This window comes from Rhincodon typus, chromosome 2 (assembly GCF_021869965.1).
Source record: "Rhincodon typus isolate 14 chromosome 2, sRhiTyp1.1, whole genome shotgun sequence".
NCBI lineage: Eukaryota > Metazoa > Chordata > Chondrichthyes > Orectolobiformes > Rhincodontidae > Rhincodon > Rhincodon typus.
In genome coordinates, this window is record NC_063333.1 from 122,969,998 (window position 1) to 122,989,687 (window position 19,690).

Here is a 19,690-nt window from a genome sequence, read left to right on the forward strand (position 1 = left end):
ATTCTCCAAAACCCCATCCTGGTGCCAGCAGATGGCTGCCTAGACAGAAGGCTCCTGGCTTTGACAAAATGGTGACTAGCTGCTGGGCCCAACGGAAAGGCATCTGGCTCCCAGCCTGGCCTCAGGAAATACGTGACTCCCTATTTCCCTGGCCACCTTCTCTACCAAGTTTGGTGCTGATGGAGTAGGTTCACTGTTAGCAGCAAATCTATAGGAGAACCAGCCTATTGTTGGAGGAGCAACACTTCCCGGTTTATCCTTCCATTTTCTCTGATTAGTTGCTCTGTGAGTGAATTTTCTAACACAACTTGGACCTTTCAGAGGTGGATTCACCTCCCACCCAATTGTATTTTGAGTGGGGAACACTGCTGCAAGCCAAGTGTCAGTTTTGAGTCAATTACCTTTCAGTTTTTGAAAGCACTGTTAGACCATAAGAGATAGGAGCAAAATTAGGCCATTCGGCCTATCAAGTCTGCTGTGCCATTCAATCATGGCTGATACATTTCTTAAACCCATTCTCCTGCCTTCTCCACATAATTTTTGATCACCTTATTAATTGAGAACCTATCTATCTCTCTCTTAAATATGCTCAATAACTTGGTCCTGTCAGACTCCTGTGGCAATGAGTTTCACAGATTCAACATCCCCTGGCTAAAGAAATTCCTCTTCATCTCAGGTCTAAAGGGTCGTCCCTTCACTCTGAGGCTGTGCCTTAGTTCCTAGCCTCTCTTACTGGTGGAAACATCTTCTCCACATCCATTCTATCTGGGCCTGTCTATATTCTGCAAGTTTAAATGAACTCTCCCCTCGTCCTTGCTTAATGGGGTTTAGACACACCCAGAGTCCTCAAACACTCATCATATGACAAGCCCTTCCTCCTGTAAACCTCCTCTGGACACTCCCCCCACCCCCCCAACTCCACCAAGGCCAGCACATCCATCCTTTGTTATGGGCCCAACACTGCTCACAATACTCCAAAAGTGGCCCAACCAGAGCCTTATACAGCCTCAGTAGTACATGCCTGCTCTTGCATTCTAGCCCTTTCAAAATGAATGCTAACATTGCACTTGCCTTCCTAACTGCCAACTGAACCTGCATGTTAACCTTCAGAGAATCTGAACTAGGAGTCCTTCGTCTCTTTGTGCTTTAGATTTCCGAAGCCTTTCCCGATTTAGAAAATACTACCTTTCGATTTTGAGTCCATTACTTTTTTTCCATGTTTTTTATTAATAACCTAGCCTCTGGTGTAGGAAGCTTTATTATAATTTTCGTAGATGATGTGAAAATTGCAGCATTGTAGATGATAGTAAGGGTAAATGTAGAGTTAAAGGTGACATAGGATGGTGAAATTGGACGAAGCATCACAGTAGAGAGAAGTCATACTTTCTACATTAGTGTATTGCATGTATGTTATGGCACAGAAGAATCATATCAGACTCAATATATAAATGTTGTTTCTCACTCCACACAAGCTGACAGATCTGCAGAGTTTCTCCAGTGTCTTCTGTTTTTAGCTTTGGATTGTCAGCATCCATAGAGCTTTGCTTTTATTTTTGGCTCACATCCCAGGTGCTGCCTGTTAACCCACAGCAACATGACTCAAAGGCAGGAGTGCAGCAGACATCTTAATGTTGAAACATGTAACACACCTCCATTTAGGAGATTGCAATCAGGAAATGGGGAAATTTGCCAAACTGTTACGTTGTTTTGCCATGATACCCTTGTTCATGTTTTAGATTACATGAGAAAACTTAACTTTCAACTTCTGTTATTGACTGTGAAACTGTCTAACTTTTACTGTTCTATTTACAGTGGAATTTTCCTAGTGCCATGCTGACACGAAAGGTTGGGGCAGCTTTAGCAGTAGGCTGCACTGTGGTTGTGAAACCAGCTGAAGATACTCCTCTGTCTGCATTGGCACTGGCAGAGGTGAGCTCCACTGAATACACATAGCAACAAAACAGAAATTATTTGAGACCTTGGATTTTTTGTGTTAGGGAAGAGATAAAACTAAAATGAACCTACATAGTGAATAACGCTTCAATTAATTGCATTTCCATTTAGCATCCCTCCCATCAGTTACCTGCTGAGAGATGCAGAACTTAAGACACCAATTTAGGAACACTATGAAAAGTCTTTTCTGATCCTTTGTGCAGAGCCACACCACCCCAGTAGGCTTCAAAGACTTCATTCCTTACCATATGGTGTGATGAGCATGTTGTTCTGGAATCTACCAACCTTACTCTTGCAAACCTGTTCCTCCGTTCATATGGATGGCTTTTATTTCTATGAAGCCCCCTGAACTCATCTGCTTGTATTTTGTTTACTCCCTTAAATAATCAAGTCCTTGTCTTTTCAGTGAATAGAAAACTAAAGAAACATATTCATCTTGCTAGTTCATGTATTTCAAGCTAGGGTTCATCTCATCTTCTCAATGCCAGATTCAGAACCCCAGTACAGTTCTGGAGGAACACAGCAGGCCAGGCAGCATCAGAGGAGTAGGAAAGCTGATGTTTCGGGCAGGTCCCTTTTTCTGAAGAAGGGTCCCGACCTGAAACGTCAGCTTTCCTGCTCCTCTGATGCTGCCTGGCCTGCTGTGTTCCTCCAGCTCCACACTGTATTATCTCTGACTCCAGCATCGGCAGTTCTTACTATCTCCCAGTACAGTTCTGTTCTACTTTCAGTTCCAAAGAAGAGTCATATTCAACTCAAAACATTAACTCTATTTCTCTCTCCGTACATGCTGTTAGACGTATTGAGTATTTTCTGTTTTAATAGATTTTCAGCAACTACAGTAATTTGCTGTTACTGACCTGAGAGGTTTTTCAATTACAGATAAAGTGGTACAATATACTTGTTTCAGGTAATTTGAGTGACTTAGCAGGCCGACCCTCTATATCAGTGTTGGGGGTGGTTTACAATAGTCAACTATTATGTTCTGCTCAATGGAAGAAGGGAACAGTCAACAGAGCAGAGACATCTTGTCTTTTAATGTTAGTGTCAGATACATTTGTAATGTTGACTTTGGAAGAGAAGTCAGCTCATTAACCAACTGGTTTACAGTTGGTCTCGGGTCAATGGATTATCAGTCCATGGTCTGTAAGTGAAAACGTATTGACATATTTGAGAATGTGTTGACAAGAATTGTCCATGAAACTAGTTTAATTTTGAATCATGGAGGGAGGGAACCCTAGAGTCGAATCATTCAGGATTAATAGGTTATGCTTAGGGCGTTCAGATTAGAGTAGTCAAATATTTGATTTTGTATTACTTACCATGTTGAAATAAAATTTTTTGAATAGGGCTCAGTTTAATTGTGGAGGTAATGGTTTCTCAGAAGTTAATGCAGTGCATTGCTGTTTCTTATTAGCTTGCTGATCAGGCTGGGATTCCTGCAGGAGTTTTCAATGTAATACCCTCTTCCAAGACCAAAACCCCTTCTGTAGGAGAAGTGCTTTGTACAGATCCTCTTGTTGCTGCAATCTCTTTTACTGGTTCCACCGCCACTGGAAAGGTGGGTATCTGGTGCTTGATGGTGAGCTGACTTTTATTGATGCATCTTCTTACATAGCTTTTGACCTATTTGCCAGTTTTTGATGCTTTATCCTTTGAAAATACGGTGATGTCACATGAGACATTTATGGTAATGTTTTTGTTTTCGTACTGGAACTAGTTTCCAAGATGTGCAGGATTAATGTGCTGAAATTTGACAAATCCTTGGATAATATGTAAACGGACAATAATGTACATTGTAACAATTGTTATAATATAATAAACCATTGGAATCCACTTCAATAGCGATGTTAGAAGTTGGATCGAAAGGATGACTCATTGGATGAAACTTTATAGTGTATGTAACTAGGGTTACTCTGATTCGTTTTTAATCTCATTGTATATTTTGCCAACTATTGTAATTTGGCTTAATGAATAGCCTAGACACCGAGATAAATAGGAAATGTGACCCATAGGTCTGGCTGAATAATCTGTTCAATAATATTGGTGCTTTAGTACTTTATGGATATACTTCTTGTGCATTATCTACTACTTTTTGTTATCCTTACTTAAACCAGACTCATTATCATAAGTACTAGAATTCTGGAAAGACAGATACTCTGCAATTGATCTCTGAAATATTCTTTTATCTGCACAATTATAATTGCAGTTGTAAAACTACCAATAGTCAAGTAGTTAAAAGTACATTTTTACAGACTTCATCCATAGTTCTTTGCATCTGTCTGTGAGTGTAAATTTATATAAGAAACTTATGTTGCTGCCCAAACTACTTCATCCAGTCAAGTTCAAATTAAAGAAGTGTTGAAAATAAGAGTAGGTTATTTGGCCCTTCGAGCCTACTCCACCGTTCAATATGGTTGTGATTGATTATCCATCTCAGTACCCGTTCCCACTTTCTCCTCAGATATCTCTGATCCCTGTAACCCTGAGAGCTATATCTAACTCTTTCTTGAAGATATTCGGTGCTTTGGTCTCAACTGCTCTCTGTAGCAGAGAATTCCTCTGACTCACCTCATCTCAGTCCCACCCCATTATTCTTAAACTATGATCCCTGGTTCGGATTCCCCAATCATTGGGAACATCATTTCTACATTTACTCTATCTAGCTGTTAGAATTTTATAGGTTTCAATGTGATTGCCCCTCGTTTTTCTAAACTCCAGTGAGTACAGTCTTAACTGATCCAGTTTGTCTTCATACACAAATCTTTCAATTTATGATTTGCCAACAACTTCATGACTTCACTTTTGACATCCTATTCAACTGTCATTGAAAATTACTTCCTTTCCTACTGCTTTCAACATATAACTATTTCATTCCTTTCCATTAGCTCCCTCATGTGGCACTCTTTACAACAGGCAAGAATGGACCAGAGGAAAGTCCACAACTGTTATGGAGCCCTCAGTTTTTATCCTTAGAATATCCGCCGTAGGAATCAATTACGTTCTGTCTTTTGTGAACATAATCCGTTGACCCCGTCTCGTTAATGCGAGTTGCTCTATGCTGTCATTGAAGTGCACTGTGTTATAAGTTGGAACTAAAACAATGTTTATAAATTTGTTTGTTTGAGCAAAGGTAATTTTCTTTAAAATGAGGGTAACCTGAGAATGGTCATTGTAAATCAAGATAGCTCTTCATAAATAGAAACTTTGAATAAGTATGCTGGTAGATTGCTACTGCTAAAATGAAAGAATATCGATGTGTCATTATGCTATTTAATTACAACGATGACTGCTTTGTGTAATTAGGGAATAGGTCCTCATCTATTCCCTATGTATAACAAAATTGGAACTTCTTATTCATAATTTTATTAATGCACAGAGGAAAGATGCCTGACTTACACCCTTACTGTAGATTGAGGTTGTGTGTAGAATTGTTCTTTTTCATAAGCTACAATTGCACCTTGCAGATCCTCCTACGCCAAGCATCTGATACTGTGAAGAAGGCTTCGATGGAACTTGGTGGACTGGCTCCATTCATTGTTTTTGACAATGCTGATCTTGATCGAGCTGTTGCTGGTGCCATCGCCTCCAAGTTCCGAAACTCTGGACAAGTGAGTAGTTTAAGGCAGCAAACAAGTTGAATCTTGAATTAAGTAGATCCTTTGAAAGTTACCTTAATTTTTAGTTTCACCATGAGTGTGTTGAGGCTATTTTATTCAAGAAATGGAAATGTATTCCAAAACTAAAACTGGACAAAACACTTCTCGTTCTTTCAGAAATTTGCTTTAAAGAAACATACCAGAATATTTTGAGACGTGGAACGAGGCCAAGTATGAATTGTTGTTCAAAGGCCCTGGTTATTACTCACTACATATCTACATAGAAGGGGGCTTTGGAGTATGTGCAATACTTCCCACAGCTACATCTCCCAAGGGACTACCATCAGTGAAAACATCCAGTACTGAGCCACGTCTGCCACCACTCCTTTCTTCAAGCTGCTATGACGTGTCTTTGACAACAGGGACCTTTGTTTTTGAAGTCTATTGCGTTGACCATTCCCCTTCACTATAGTCTGCGTTTAACTATCTGCTGATGTCACTTTAATACCCATGGGAGCTTCCACCAGCGATGCCTATGTTGAATCCTGGGAACCAAATGAACCAAACACCAGCATCCTCTATGAACTTGCATCAACCTACATTGAAGTCTTGCTCCTGAAAAACCAGCTCAATAGATAGGCCGGATGCCTAAAAACTATCTCCCATGACAAAATTCTCTTCTCACAGCTCCCTGTTGGCCAACAATGTTCGAAGGGTGGCTAGAATAAAAGGTAAAAGGCTGCTATCTTGGTCTCCCTAAAACACTCCCACTAACTGGGAGGAGAAAACCACTGATCGCCTGACAATGTACCTCCTTAGTCAAGGCACAAATCCATGTTGAGACTCAACAACCTGCCTGCAAGGAAGAACAAAGTCAGTAGTGAGAGAAGAAGCCCGCCCAGAGCTGCAAAATTCACTTTCCTACACAATATATCCCCACTGTGGGAAAACGTGTCGATTCAAAATAGGGCTTATCAGTTAGATGAAGACTCATCTAGCCTAACAGTCATCGCTTTCCATTCTGAGGGACTTCCAACAGCAAATGAAAATTAATATTTCACTGAAATCTATTAAATTCCTTTCAGGTCTGTGACACCATACTCAAAGTGTTTAAAACATCTTTCAAAGTTAACTCCCCTATGCCCATCAGCCAAAGTTATTTGAGAAAATTTGACATCCCTATTCTCTGGCAGCATATGTCAGTGCTCTGTCTGTAGGATTCCCGCCTTCAGTATTTCTTTTGATGCTGGTGGAAATGGAAGGGAATGAAAAGGCTCATGATTTTATAAAATCAACTGTTAGAGTCATAGAGTCCTACAGCACGGAGACAGCCCCTTCGGCCCAAACTGGTCCTCGCTGACTAAAATGTCTATCTACGCTAACCCCATTTCCCTGCACTTGGCCTATATCCTTCTAAACCTTTCCTATCCATGTATTCGTCCAAATGCCTTTTAAATGTTGTTTATATACCCGTCTGAACCATCTCCGCTGGCAGCTTATTCCATATGCGTACCACCCTCTGTATAAAAACATTGCCCCTTAAACTGATGCTCTCTAGTCCTTGATTCCCCAAACCTGGGAAAAAGACTGATTGATTGTACTCGCCCTATCCATGCCTCTCATGATCTCGTACACTTGTATAAGATACCCCCTCAGTCTCCTACGCTCTAAAGAAGAGAGGCCTAGCTTGTCCAACGTCTTCCTATAACTCAGCCCCTTGGGTCCTGGCAACATCCTGGTAAATTTTGTAAAAAAGCACATTTTTTTTATTATCTAGAACTATCACCATGAAATAATTACAAACACCCTGCAGTTGCTTTCATTGTACTGAAAATTTCAAATAATCATTGGTATAATTGTAATTCTAATATGCTTTCAGTGCATAATAATTTTTTAGTTCTGAATCAGATTTAAAGTTAGTACTTGTTTTTGTAATGTTTGAGTCATGTCGGTATTACAGTCGCTTTTAAGACTCAATAATAATGTATATAAGCACTGCACCATTTCTACTGTAGCAGTTTCATTGTATTTTTCCTATTTAGTGAGAAAATTTCACTAGTTGTTCTACCTCTCTATCATTTATTGCTGTCTGGAATCTGTTGGTGCTGCATTTATGAATATTGATGTTTTATTTTGGAATCCCGCTTGAATACAGACTTGTGTATGTGCAAATCGGTTCCTGGTGCAGGAGGGAATCCATGATATTTTTATTGAGAAGATGGCCAAGGCAATGCAGAGAGAATTGCGTGTTGGAAATGGATTTGACGAGCAGTCTACACAAGGTCCCTTAATCAATGAAAGTGCAGTGCAAAAGGTAACAAACTATAAATATTTAACCAAGGCATTCAATGCTAACAACAGTAAGAACAAATGACAGCTCACATTCTGAAAAAAACTGTCAGAAAGAGCAACTAAAGGATGAAGCACCAATTATATGACATTAACTAACAACAAATTGCATTAATGTTGTACCTTTTAATATCGTAAAATGTTCCAAGGTATATCACAGGGAAGTTCCCAAACCTAATTGGACATGAAACTACATTAGGAGCTGTCAGAACAGGTGACTGAAAACTAGGTCAAAAAAGTAGATTTTAAGACATGCCTTAGAGAGTTGAGGCATGGAGATTGAGTGAGGAAATTAGAGCCTAAACAGCTAAAAGCATGACTTCTCATGTTGGTTCTTGAAGATTTGGAGGGCCAGAAGTGGCTATTTATATAAAGAAATGGATAAGATCATGCTAAGATTTGAATTCAGTTTTTGGTTCTGAAATGCACCTTTTTACTCACAATTCTCTGTCCAGGTGGAAAGTCAGATAAGTGACGCAGTGTCTCAGGGTGCCAGCATCGTGACAGGGGGAAAGCGACACAGTTCTGGAGCAACATTCTTTGAACCAACTCTTCTTTCTAACGTCACAGTAGACATGCTTTGTGCACAGGAGGAAACATTTGGGCCTTTGGCACCAGTTCTCAAGTATGGAAATCTTCAATATTTTTTCAGCATTTGTTAGAAGTAACTTTATAATAAATTTATGGCTGTAACTGAAAGGGCCATCGTCTCAAGAGTCATGAAAAGCTTGGTTTTCTTGCCACCACAATCACAGTATTCTGGGTTGAAAGACAGGAGTTGAATGTAAATGTTGGTTGTTGCACAAGTCTTCAAGAAAAATGGTATTTTCTTGAACTCAATTTTCATAAGTTTTGATAACGAAAGTGCCCAGTTAAAGCACCTGAATTAGTACCAGTAAACCACCAGGTGTCAACTAAGACCCCCGAAATAGAAAACCAGTGTCATCACAATCAAGTATTGTATCTTTTCATTTGATTTGTGGTCAGATGGAAAACACTAATTTATTGATTGAGTTCAGGTGCAATAGAAAAGCTGTACATGGGTTGGTTACAAAGACAACTTGTGTTATGGTGTGCTGTTCTAATGAAGAGTGCTTTGCAACAGAATGGCCAGTCTGAATGTGGTGAACCCCAGAGCAATAGTCCCTAAATATACAGTTTTAATTTGGTCATGTGAGGCTTCTGTGTTTATCAGTATTGGATCAACATAACCAGGGGACCCAGACTTAAGACAATTGGCAATAGGTCAAGGTAGTGATGAGAGGAGGGTTTTTACACAGAGTTGTGATCTGCCTGAAAGGATGGGGAAAGTAGATCCAACATCAAGTTTCAATTAAATTGAATACGAGGGGCAAAAGATGTGTGTAGCTATGGGACTAACTGGGTAGTTCTTTCAAACAGCAGCACAAGCATGTCAGAATGTAGAAAATAAGAAGAGGAATTAAGGTATTTAGCCTTTCGAGCCTCTTTCCCATACACTGCAATCATTTACAATCAAACTCCATAGAGGAACGTTTGAGGACTCTGGGTCTATACTCGGTGGCGTTTAGAAGGATGAGGGGTGATCTAATTGAAACTTACAGAATACTGAATGGCCTGGACAGAGTGGATGTTGGGAAGATGCTTCCATTGGTAGGAGAGACCAGGACCCGAGGGCACAGCCTTCGAGTAAAGGGAAGACCTTTTAGAATGGAGATAAGGAGAAACTTCTTTAGCCAGAGAATCGTGAATCTATGGAATTCACTGCCAAGGAAGACTGTGGAGTCCAGGTTATTGAGTACATTTGAGACGGAGATTGATAGGTTCTTGGTTGTCAAGGGTTACTGGGAGAAAGCGGGAGAATGGGGTTGAGAAACTTACCAGCCATGATCGAATGGCGGTGCAGACTTGATGGGCTGAATGGCCTAATTTCTGCTCCTATCTCTTATGGTCTTATCCTATTTTGTCCAATATTCCTTAATATCTTTAGATAAATCTCAAATTGGCAGATCTTTGTTAAAATTAACAATTGACCTAATTTCATTTGCTATTTTGTGCCAACAACCACCATCCTTTTACATAAAACATTTACTAATTTCATTGTATGAAAGGTGCCCCACCAATCTACCTATCTGTTTCCCTTAATGACTTGAAAATTTCAACCACATCACCTCTTAACCTGCTGCAGTCTGGTCATTACTACCTTAAAATGTTTAATCTCTCCTTGTACCTTAACCCATGGAATTCGGGTGTCATTTTAGTAAACCTGCACTCTCACCAAGCCTTCTGAAGGTATGTCGCCCAGTATTCACACGTATCCACAATACAACTGTAGGTATACTTGAGCACTCTATTAGCTATAAAGCACTTTGGGATGTCCAGTGGTTGTCAAAGACAGTGTATAAATTTAAAGATGGAGTGCGCTAGGTAAAATTTCACTATACATTTAGTTTGAATTTGACTTACTCTGACTTTGGTTGTGTCACAATTATACATTCAGCATGAATGCACTAAAACCTGCAACTTTCTTTATACTACCCAAAACCATGTCAGATCAGTTTGCAGAGTACTCATGTCCTCCCTAAGTGCTTTGTGTGTCTGTACTAAATTTAATCTACAATTGTTCCATCTAGCGCCACATGGGGACTGAACAAGCTGTGCACAACCTATATTTCCTGTAAGATGTTTGGCCACACAGCACTCCTAAAGTTACCACGCAGGGCAACAAACTATCCCTGCACAGCGAATTCAAATTAGAGGGAATATTGATTCTGTTCACTTAAAATATTTTACATTTCTCAAGCATGCTCCTCAGATTCAACTGTCGTTCCTTTTTAAAGTAGTTTGGTAAAATCTTATGCTAATCATTGTATTCATTGCATTTGCGTGTTAACTCACTCGTTTGGAATAGACTCATGCTATTTTGGTTTTAAAATAGAATTAATTTTGATGTACTGAAAGTGAAATACGCAAATACTGGAAATTTTAAGTATTTAATATGTTCTGTTGTTTATATTTAACAAGTCTGGCAACATCTGTGCAGAGACAAATAGTTCTAATGTTTCAGGACAATGGCATTTTCATCAGAAGTTAGAGATGTGGGAAATTTAAAGCAAGTAAGAGGGCAGAAAAAAATGGGACAAAAAGCAGGAGAGATAAGGAATGGAAGTGGAGCAGACACAGGCAGGGATCCAAGGTGTGAAGAGTCCTTGTTGAGGTAAAAGGATGACGTATCAGAAACAGTTAAATAAAGTTCTATTGTCAGAACAGATGCAATAGAGACTTGAAGAGGATATTTACAGGATGTGGGGGTGAGGAATTGTAGTTAAGTTTGGGAATTAGTGGATATTGGTCAATAATCTACCAGACATTGGAGACAGAGATGGACCATATAGATACAAGGGAAGAATATGAATTGGAGGCAAATTTAATGAAATTGTCTACTTTCAGAGTAGGAAAGTGTACTGATATAGTCATTAATATACTGCAAAATGAGGTGAGGAAGAGAACATGAACACACATCCTCCACATATTCTACAAAAAGTAGGCAAGGCTGGAAGCCATTATAAGTTCCCCAACAGATTTAAATTATCACTTTTAATTGTTTCTTCTTAGCTGGAAAAAAATGTTAATTGACCTGAAACATCATTTCTGTTTCTCTCCCCACAGATGTTGCCTAACGTACAGAGTATTTCTAGCATTTTGGCATATCCTGCTTCAAAAAACAATTCCGCATGGAAATCCATTTACAATCAGTTTCACTCAATACCTTCCTCATAGTCCCATCCCCCCTCCTCCCTCCAGTACACTCAATGTCAAAGGTATCCGGAAGAACATGGTTAAAAAAAATTAAAGCTTCTGATTGTTTACATTACGTTTGTTATGATATCGCATTTACTGCCTGAAAAAGTAGTGGAAGAAATTTTCAAAAGGTAAATGGATGTATGATCCAAAAACAGTTGTTAGTGCTCTGGGCAGAACTAACAAAATAATTCTTTTAAAGTAGCTGGTGTCAGGTGCTGAATGGTTTCCTATGCTGTAAGATTTTATTATTCTCTGCATTCTTGTACTTACAGATTTCGGACTGAGGAAGAAGCTGTAACTATAGCTAATGCTTCCAATGTGGGTTTGGCTGGTGAGTATATCTGTGAAGCATGACACCCAGTGCTGTTTAATACTAAAAGCGTAATTGGCTGCTTTCTACTCTGACTGAATCAGGAAATAGTTTTTTGTATTGTAATAAAATCCATCCAACTTCAAACAATCACCAGTAAAGTTTATAATTTACCTTTCTAGGTTACTTTTACTCCAGAGATCATGCTCAGATTTGGCGGGTTGCAGAACAGTTAGAAGTTGGCATAGTTGGCGTAAATGAAGGTCTGTTATCAACCCCTGAGGCACCTTTCGGTGGAGTTAAACAGTCCGGCCTCGGAAGGGAAGGCTCGAAATACGGTGTTGATGACTACTTGGAAATCAAGTATGTTTGTTTTGGAAATCTGTATGTCTTGAGGGATAAATGTTAAAACTATATCAATCGCTGCTTTAGTCTCTTAACATGGAAAACAACCTTACTGCTGAAATTGTTGAATTCTTAAACAAAAATGGTGTTATTGGCACTTTTTGCTAGTTTGAAGGATATTTTTAACATTTACTCATTATGTGCTTGATATAAGGAAAAAAGCTATTTCAGCTGAATTAATCATACAGCATGGAAACAGACCCTTCGGTCCAACTCATCCGTGCCAATCAGCCATCCCAATCTGACCTAATCCCATTTGCCAGCAGTTGGCGCATATCCATCTAAACCCTTCATATCTAGATGCCTTTTACTTTGTTACAATAAAATCACTATATGATCTAATTGTAGCTTGTTTTCTCACCTCTTCTGGACATGTTAAAATAGAATCTTTAAACAAGAACACTGGGTTATACTTCAAAAACTGTAATGTTTTGGAAATGTTTGTAAACACTTGTGCAAAGTGGCTAAAAAGTACTTGTTTGTGAATTTTAACTTGTGTTCTAATTTTTATTATCTAGTTGTTAAAAGCACTGAATTCATGTCATTATTTAGTTGTGATGTGCAATAATGTAACTATTGAGAGGCATTTAGTTTCTCTGAGTTTGTCAATTGTTAAATATTTAAGAAATAAGTCCAGTTAGCAACGTATTATGTTACTTGATAACCCAGATTAAGATTTACTGCCCTAATTACATTATGGAAGTGTACACTGAATCTCGTTAATACCTTGTGGTTATTTGTAAACTGTGCGTTTTTCTCCTGAGGCAATAAATTTAGAATAAGTTTAAATGCTGCCGAGCACTTGTTTGTACAGGTGGAAAGAACAAAGTTTTATAAGCCAAAGTTAATTATCTTAGTATAGTCATCATCCAATTTATGTTGAACAATGTCAAAGTGACATGGAATCCTTAGACACCAAAGGATGTCAAACGGTAGGTTAATCACCTTTCAATAGATGAAATGTACTACATCGTCTATGGATAAGACAGCCAACTTATAAGTTGTTTCATCATTGTCAGCAGTAGCTTCAAATATCAACGCCCTAGGGTTTGTTATTCCCTTCTTAAACCTCTCCATTGCTTTACCTCATCCTGTGTATGGATTGATAAAGTTTGTTCAATGATGTTTAACCAGCTCAATTTAAACAGAGCAGAGAAGGCTGGTCAGCACATCAAGTCCAACAGGAAAATGACTGATACTTTAACTCAATGCCATAGTCCCATCCTCACTCCATACCCCTTGACATCTCTAATAGAGACATCAATAAAATGTGTTACATAATGCAAGCTGATGTTTCATTACAGTACAGATGGTCTAAATTTACTCTGAATTAAAAATAAAAGCACAAGTAAGCAAAGTGTACTATAAGATACTACTTCTGTAGAATGATTCAATTTTATAAGAATTCATGGGGTGGCACGGTGGCTCAGTGGTCAGTACTGCTGCCTCACAGCCCCAGGGACCCAGGTTCGATTCCACCCTCGGGCGACTGTCTGTGTGGAGTTTGCACATTCTCCCCATGTCTGCGTACGTTTCCTCCCACAGTCCAAAGGTGTGCAGGTTGGGTGGATTGGCGATGCTAAATTGCCCGTAGTATTCAGGGATGTGTAGATTAGGTAGGTTATGCAGGATGTGTCTGGGTGGGATGCTCTGAGTGTCGGTGTGGACTTGTTGGGCCGAAGGGCCTGTTTCCACACTGTAGCGGATTCTATGGTTTATAGTTCTGTGGTTCATACAAAGTAGCGTTTTTCCAGTTCAGATTATTCAGCAATGGAAACAAGTACTTACTTTCACAAAATAAAGATCTTCTGAGATGTACTCCTTTTCTTAAAGAAAGACTTATGAATGCTTCATGAATAGTTTTGTTCCTGAATTTTTTTCATGCAGATAAGACTTTCAAGTACAGTTGAGAGGGAGACAAATTGGGCATGTATTCTTTAAAAATAAAATTATGCAGTAACTTGTTAAAATGAGTCAGCATTACCATAAACAAGCTTGTGCTCCCTATGTCTTAACACATATGTAAATAACCTACAATAGTGTACAGCTCAGCTAATCCATATACATATCCAAATCTGGTCAAGGTATGAAATACTGCTATAATTTCTGGTCTCAACAAATTGTCAGAAAAAAAACACTGACACATTAAATGGTTCAGGTTAAACTATTCATTTAAATTTATTGTCACTTACACTACACAGAAGCAAGAATAAATCAGCAAGTTAGATAACAATAGATTGTTAGTTTGAGTTGACTGTACTGTTCTTTGTCCTTGTTTTTTAACTGACATGTACTGAACAGAAATATCTAGGCACTTTAGCCTATTGGCTCAGTACTCTTCAATGTGAGCTGTTGAACTGGCCAAAGCTATAAAATGTCTCTCTGTTGGGAGGCTTTAGAGGACAGAGCTAGTAAAAAGCCAAAATCAGATACAAACAGTGCAGTAGCACTTCACATTCAAGTATATTGGTTATATCTCATCCAGGAATAAACAAATTAATCCTCAAGACAATTATTGACCTGTTGATCAAAACACTGGCCTGCCATGTATGGCACAGACATTTGTCTACATTTCTTCACAAAAAGCTTAATTTGGAAAAATACAAAATGCACCAAATGTAATTAGCTCGGACTTCAACCAAAAAGATAGTGTATCCTAAAATTTAGAAACAACATCGTCATGGCTGACATCCATTGTTAAATTTATCACTGCACTGGACTAGTTCTTAAACATATGTCAATATAGGATTTCTGATGGGTTGAAGCTAACCAGAGCTCAGACACTGCTGTACCCTCCCTCCCTCCATTTGACAGCAGTAAGGTTTAATTTTATCTACTGTGGTCCTGAAATTCCAAAGAAACCAATCGCAGCAGTTTGCCCATCAAGACTCAACTGAGCATGAGGAATTGATTTCATCCTAGCCTCTCTTTCTTCCCCCCACCCCCCCAATAAAAGGGGAAACAAATTCAGAGGATTTGTCCATCAAATAGAGAAATCAAGTTTATAAGAAACTGAACAGTGATATTCAGTAGTAACTCTATACACAGCCACCCTGCAAAGTGATCAGTCTTCTGTCAAGGGTATAAATCAAAAAGTATTATGAGGTGTCAAATTCAATACATGACAGGATTGTGTTAGAAAAACTGAGGATGAAAAATCTGATAGGAATGATTGAAATATATTTTCCTTTGGAAAGTGAAAAACTTGCGTTTAAAGAACAAAGATAACTTTGGAAATTACTGCAGTTAGCATAATGTCAGGTTTTGCAGTAGAAAATTTGCAAACCCATTCCACTGCATGACTTGGAAACCATGGAATTGGGGCAGATATTACCAGCACTGGCAATCAGGTTTTGAGTGGAGGAGGGGTAGGGAAGGAGATACCAAAGAAATTGCCTCTTTGAATGGTGGTTGACCCCATTTCAGCCATGTCTACAAAATGCAGATGAGCAGAATGTTGGGAGAATTACAGATGATTGGATAATCGCAACACAGAAGAATGGCAACAGCATCTCTTTTCCTTGTAGCCCTGTAAATCTTTTCAGATAGTTACATTCTGAAGGCCACGATTAGCTATGCATCCACCACATTCTAACAATGTGTTCCAGGTCCTAACCACTCACTGCATAAATGTGTCCTAATGTTGCCTTTGGTTCTTTTGCCAAACACTTCAAATCATTGTACTCTGATTCCTGATCCTTTCACCATTGGAAACAGTTTATCTTTACTGGCCAAATTGCTTGTAATTTTGAACATCTCCATCAATTCTCAATCTTTTCTGTAAGTAAAACAACCCTGCCAACTAGTGGGAATTGGACAAAACTAAATGCTCCTGCACTTTGCCAAGTTGGTTCAGGCTTTCCTTCCCACTCAAGAGACTAATATCTAATCATTTGCCCACAGCACAAAATAGATGATCTGTTCATTAATCTCATTATTGTGTGCAGATGGGTGCCTAGACTCTATCCAGTACAAATGGCTATAATTCAAAAGTATTCAACTCTCTCAGTGAAAAATGAAGTAGGAATTAAAGATGACATTTACAGGAAATGCACACAATGCTCAAGCCTGTCGATAGATTATGGATTGCAATTAACGGTATTTGAATTTAGAGGAAGTACGTTTTTAATTAACTGCTTCAACCTTGATTTATCAGAGCGATCTGCCTTTTGCTGGCTGTTACTCAATTGGCATTACTAATTCTGCCTACAGCTTTGCTTTTGGCTCATTTGTATTTTGGTCCAACCAATTAGACTGAAAATTAACCACAAAGAAAAATGGTTTTTCATTTATCATATTTGCACAGCTAACTGTACAAGAAACAATATTGCTGCACTGCAGCACAAACACAGATAGGAACTGATGCTTTCATATTGTGAGAAGGAGAATTTAAATTTAATATCTAGATCCATTTGTTCTACCGTATGAATTAACCTTTTGTTTTTGAAAACTTTAATATTTAGCATAGGATGTGAAACGCACCATTCATATATTCTACTAGTTGTTTATTACCAATTTGGATTTCCATATGAAGAAATTGTTCCATGAAAATAATTCATGTGACCTTTCTCAAAGTTGGAGCTGCTCTTATTCTCACATTTACACACTGTTATTACAGACTTAATGGAAATTCCTATAAACATAAATCTACAGGAAACTGAAATTACAGAATCCCTCAATAGATCAGGTCTGACAAACCTTTCTGCTGTCTGTGTGTCGACATCCAAGATGAACAATCAAGAGCTGAAAAAAAGTTTCCTTCAGTAGTTTCCAGAAAAAAATCTCTTCCAGAGTACATCAACATTTTGAAAAAAAGGTTTTAAATGTTCATTAATAATTCCAAGTGGGTACGTGTACCCAGCTTTGCACCGCAGTAGAAGTGCATCACAAGTAGACCACAGTTGCTTATTCAGCAAATTTATCTGTTTTGGGGATGATAATTAAAGGAGACTCCATTCTTCAGCGAGCCATTCACAACAACTTTATGGTTGTCCTCGATGGTTTCTCTGCTAAAGAGTGTGTTCTGATCACTATCAAATTCCGATTCAGATATCATTAGACTTGAGTTATGTTCTGTGCTTTTGTGTTTCACACCTGAAGCAGAAAATCATAATGCAAAGTCAACAGCAGATATAAGTCTCAATTTTGTTCCATTTCAGTATTTGCATTTTGATTAAACACATTTCTTTCTATTTGAACATCGCAAAAAAGAAGCACCTTTGACAACCTCAATGTCTCATGATTCTTTACAATCACTGTAATACCTTTGAAGGGTAGGCATGCTTGGAGGAAATACAGCAAAACAATTATGAACAGAAATGTAATTTAAAAAAAAAACTGATCATTAAGTTAACAAGGTATAGAGCTGGATAAACACAGCAGGCCAAGCAGCATCAGAGGAGCAGGAAGGCTGACGTTTTGGGCCTAGACCCTTCTTCAGAAATGGGGGAGGGGAAGGGGATTCTGAAATAAATAGGGAGAGAGGGGCAGGCAGATAGAAGATGGATAGAGCAGAAGATAGGTGGAGAGGAGACAGGCAGGGCAAAGAGGCGGGGATGGAGCCAGTAAAGGTAAGTGTAGGTGGGGAGTTAGGGAGGCGATAGGTCAGTCCAGAGAGGATGGACAGGTCAAGGAGGCGGGATGAGGTTAGTAGGTCGGAGATGGGGGTGGGGATTGAGGTGGGAGGAAGGACAGGTTAGGGAGGCGGGGACAAACTGGGTTGGTTTTGGGATGCGGTAGGGGGAGGGGAGATTTTGAAACTTGTGAAGTCCACATTGATACCGTTGGGCTGCAGGGTTCCCAAGCGGAATATGAGGTGCTGTTCCTGCAACCTTCAGGTGGCATCATTGTGGTACTGCAGGAGGCCCAGGATGGACATGTCATCTGAGGAATGGGAGGGGGAGTTGAAATGGTTCGCGACTGGGAGGTGCAGTTGTTTAGTGCGAACCGAGCGTAGGTGTTCTGCAAAGCAGTCCCCAAGCCTCCGCTTGGTTTCCCCGATGTAGAGGAGGCCACAACGGGAACAGCGGATACAGTATACCACATTAGCAGATGTGCAGGTGAACATCTGCTTGATGTGGAAAGTCTTCTTGGGGCCTGGGATGGGGGTGAGGGGGTAGATGTAGGGGCAGGTGTAGCACTTCCTGCGGTTGCAGGGAAAAGTGCTGGGTGTGGTGGGGCTGGAGGGGTGTGTGGAGCAGACAAGGGAGTCATGGAGAGAGTGGTCCCTCCGGAAAGCAGATAAGGGTGGGGAGGGAAAAATGTCTTTGGTGGTGAGGTCGGATTGCAGATGGCAGAAGTGTCGGAGGATCCGGAGGTTGGTGGGGTGGTACGTGAGGACGAGGAGGATTCTGTTTTGGTTGTTATTGCGGGGAGGGGGTGTGAGGGATGAGTTGTCATGTTGTCATTAAGTTATGTGGGTTGAGGGATAAATATTTGCCAAGACACCAGGAAGAACTTGCTCCTCTTTGAAATAGCACCATGGGAAATTTATCCACCTGAAAGAGAGAGACAGGGCCTCACTTTCACACCTCATCCAATATCAGCACCACCAGTAACAGACCTCAGAACTGCATTGCAATATCAGCCTGGATTATTTGCCAAATCCTTCGAGTGATAGTTAAACCTATAATCATTTGAATAAGGTGCAAAAATGTTTCCACAATATGGGCTCCCTTATGTTTATTTTTAAAAAGTGAGCCATTGTACATTTATCTGGGGCACTGTGGCATGACTATCATTCTAGTAACTTGGAGGCATTTCAACATTGCTCTGATTAATAACCTTAGAATGCAAAAGTATTTCTAAATGCTTATTCAAACTATTTTTGGAGCTTGTTTTGCCTTCAAAGAGGATCTTCTGGTTGTATACATCCTGGTATTGCTATAAATACAGCACTAACCATATTTTGGCCTCAATGCCATTTGTTCCTGATCATCCATATTGTCTAAGATGGTGTACTTATTTTTCTTCCTTACTTTGGTTCGTTTTCTGGTGAAAAAGAAAAGTTGTGTCACAAAATTGAAAGTTGTTCCAGTAATGTGTTACTTTTTCTTCATGGATCCTAATGAATGATGCAGAAGTTCTTCCTTATCATATACAATACCTCTTACAGCAACAGATACAAATCCAGCATATTCCGCCAACAGTGATGATCATTAGAAACACCGACAAAATCACATACAACACACTCCAGTCTGTGAACAGAAAAATGAACAAAGGTTATGAAAGCAGCTGAACCACTCTTAAAAATTTGCATTTATATTTCTATATCACCTTTCACAACCCCAGA

The 19,690-nt window shown here is 39.3% G+C and overlaps 2 protein-coding genes across 2 annotated transcripts in view; one reads left to right on the top strand and one right to left on the bottom strand.

Moving 5' to 3' along the window:
- The first annotated feature begins 1,815 nt into the window (after nt 1-1,815).
- aldh5a1 (aldehyde dehydrogenase 5 family, member A1 (succinate-semialdehyde dehydrogenase)) lies at nt 1,816-13,188 on the top strand. Its single transcript, XM_020521048.2, has 7 exons — nt 1,816-1,929; nt 3,371-3,514; nt 5,421-5,564; nt 7,708-7,866; nt 8,357-8,526; nt 11,957-12,015; nt 12,177-13,188. The coding sequence occupies exons 1-7, from the start codon at nt 1,831-1,833 to the stop codon at nt 12,401-12,403; spliced, it is 1,002 nt and encodes a 333-aa protein (XP_020376637.2). The 5' UTR covers nt 1,816-1,830; the 3' UTR covers nt 12,404-13,188.
- A 1,373-nt stretch (nt 13,189-14,561) lies between these two features.
- LOC109923761 (dyslexia-associated protein KIAA0319-like) overlaps nt 14,562-19,690 on the bottom strand; it is a 104,874-nt gene continuing 99,745 nt past the window's right edge. The window contains exons 20-22 of the mRNA XM_048613041.1: nt 19,505-19,595; nt 19,301-19,389; nt 14,562-17,493 (exon numbers count right to left, since the gene is read on the bottom strand). Coding sequence (XP_048468998.1) covers nt 17,318-17,493; nt 19,301-19,389; nt 19,505-19,595 — 356 coding nt within the window. The 3' untranslated portion in view covers nt 14,562-17,317. The remainder of the gene's footprint in view (nt 17,494-19,300; nt 19,390-19,504; nt 19,596-19,690) is intronic.

Excerpts from the sequence above, each read along its gene's own strand:
- aldh5a1 (XM_020521048.2), top strand. The coding sequence starts at position 1,831 with ATGCTGACACGAAAGGTTGGGGCAGCTTTAGCAGTAGGCTGCACTGTG. Across the intron at positions 1,930-3,370 it reads CTGCATTGGCACTGGCAGAG|CTTGCTGATCAGGCTGGGAT; the intron begins GTGAGCTCCACT and ends GTTTCTTATTAG. Across the intron at positions 8,527-11,956 it reads CCTTTGGCACCAGTTCTCAA|ATTTCGGACTGAGGAAGAAG; the intron begins GTATGGAAATCT and ends TTGTACTTACAG.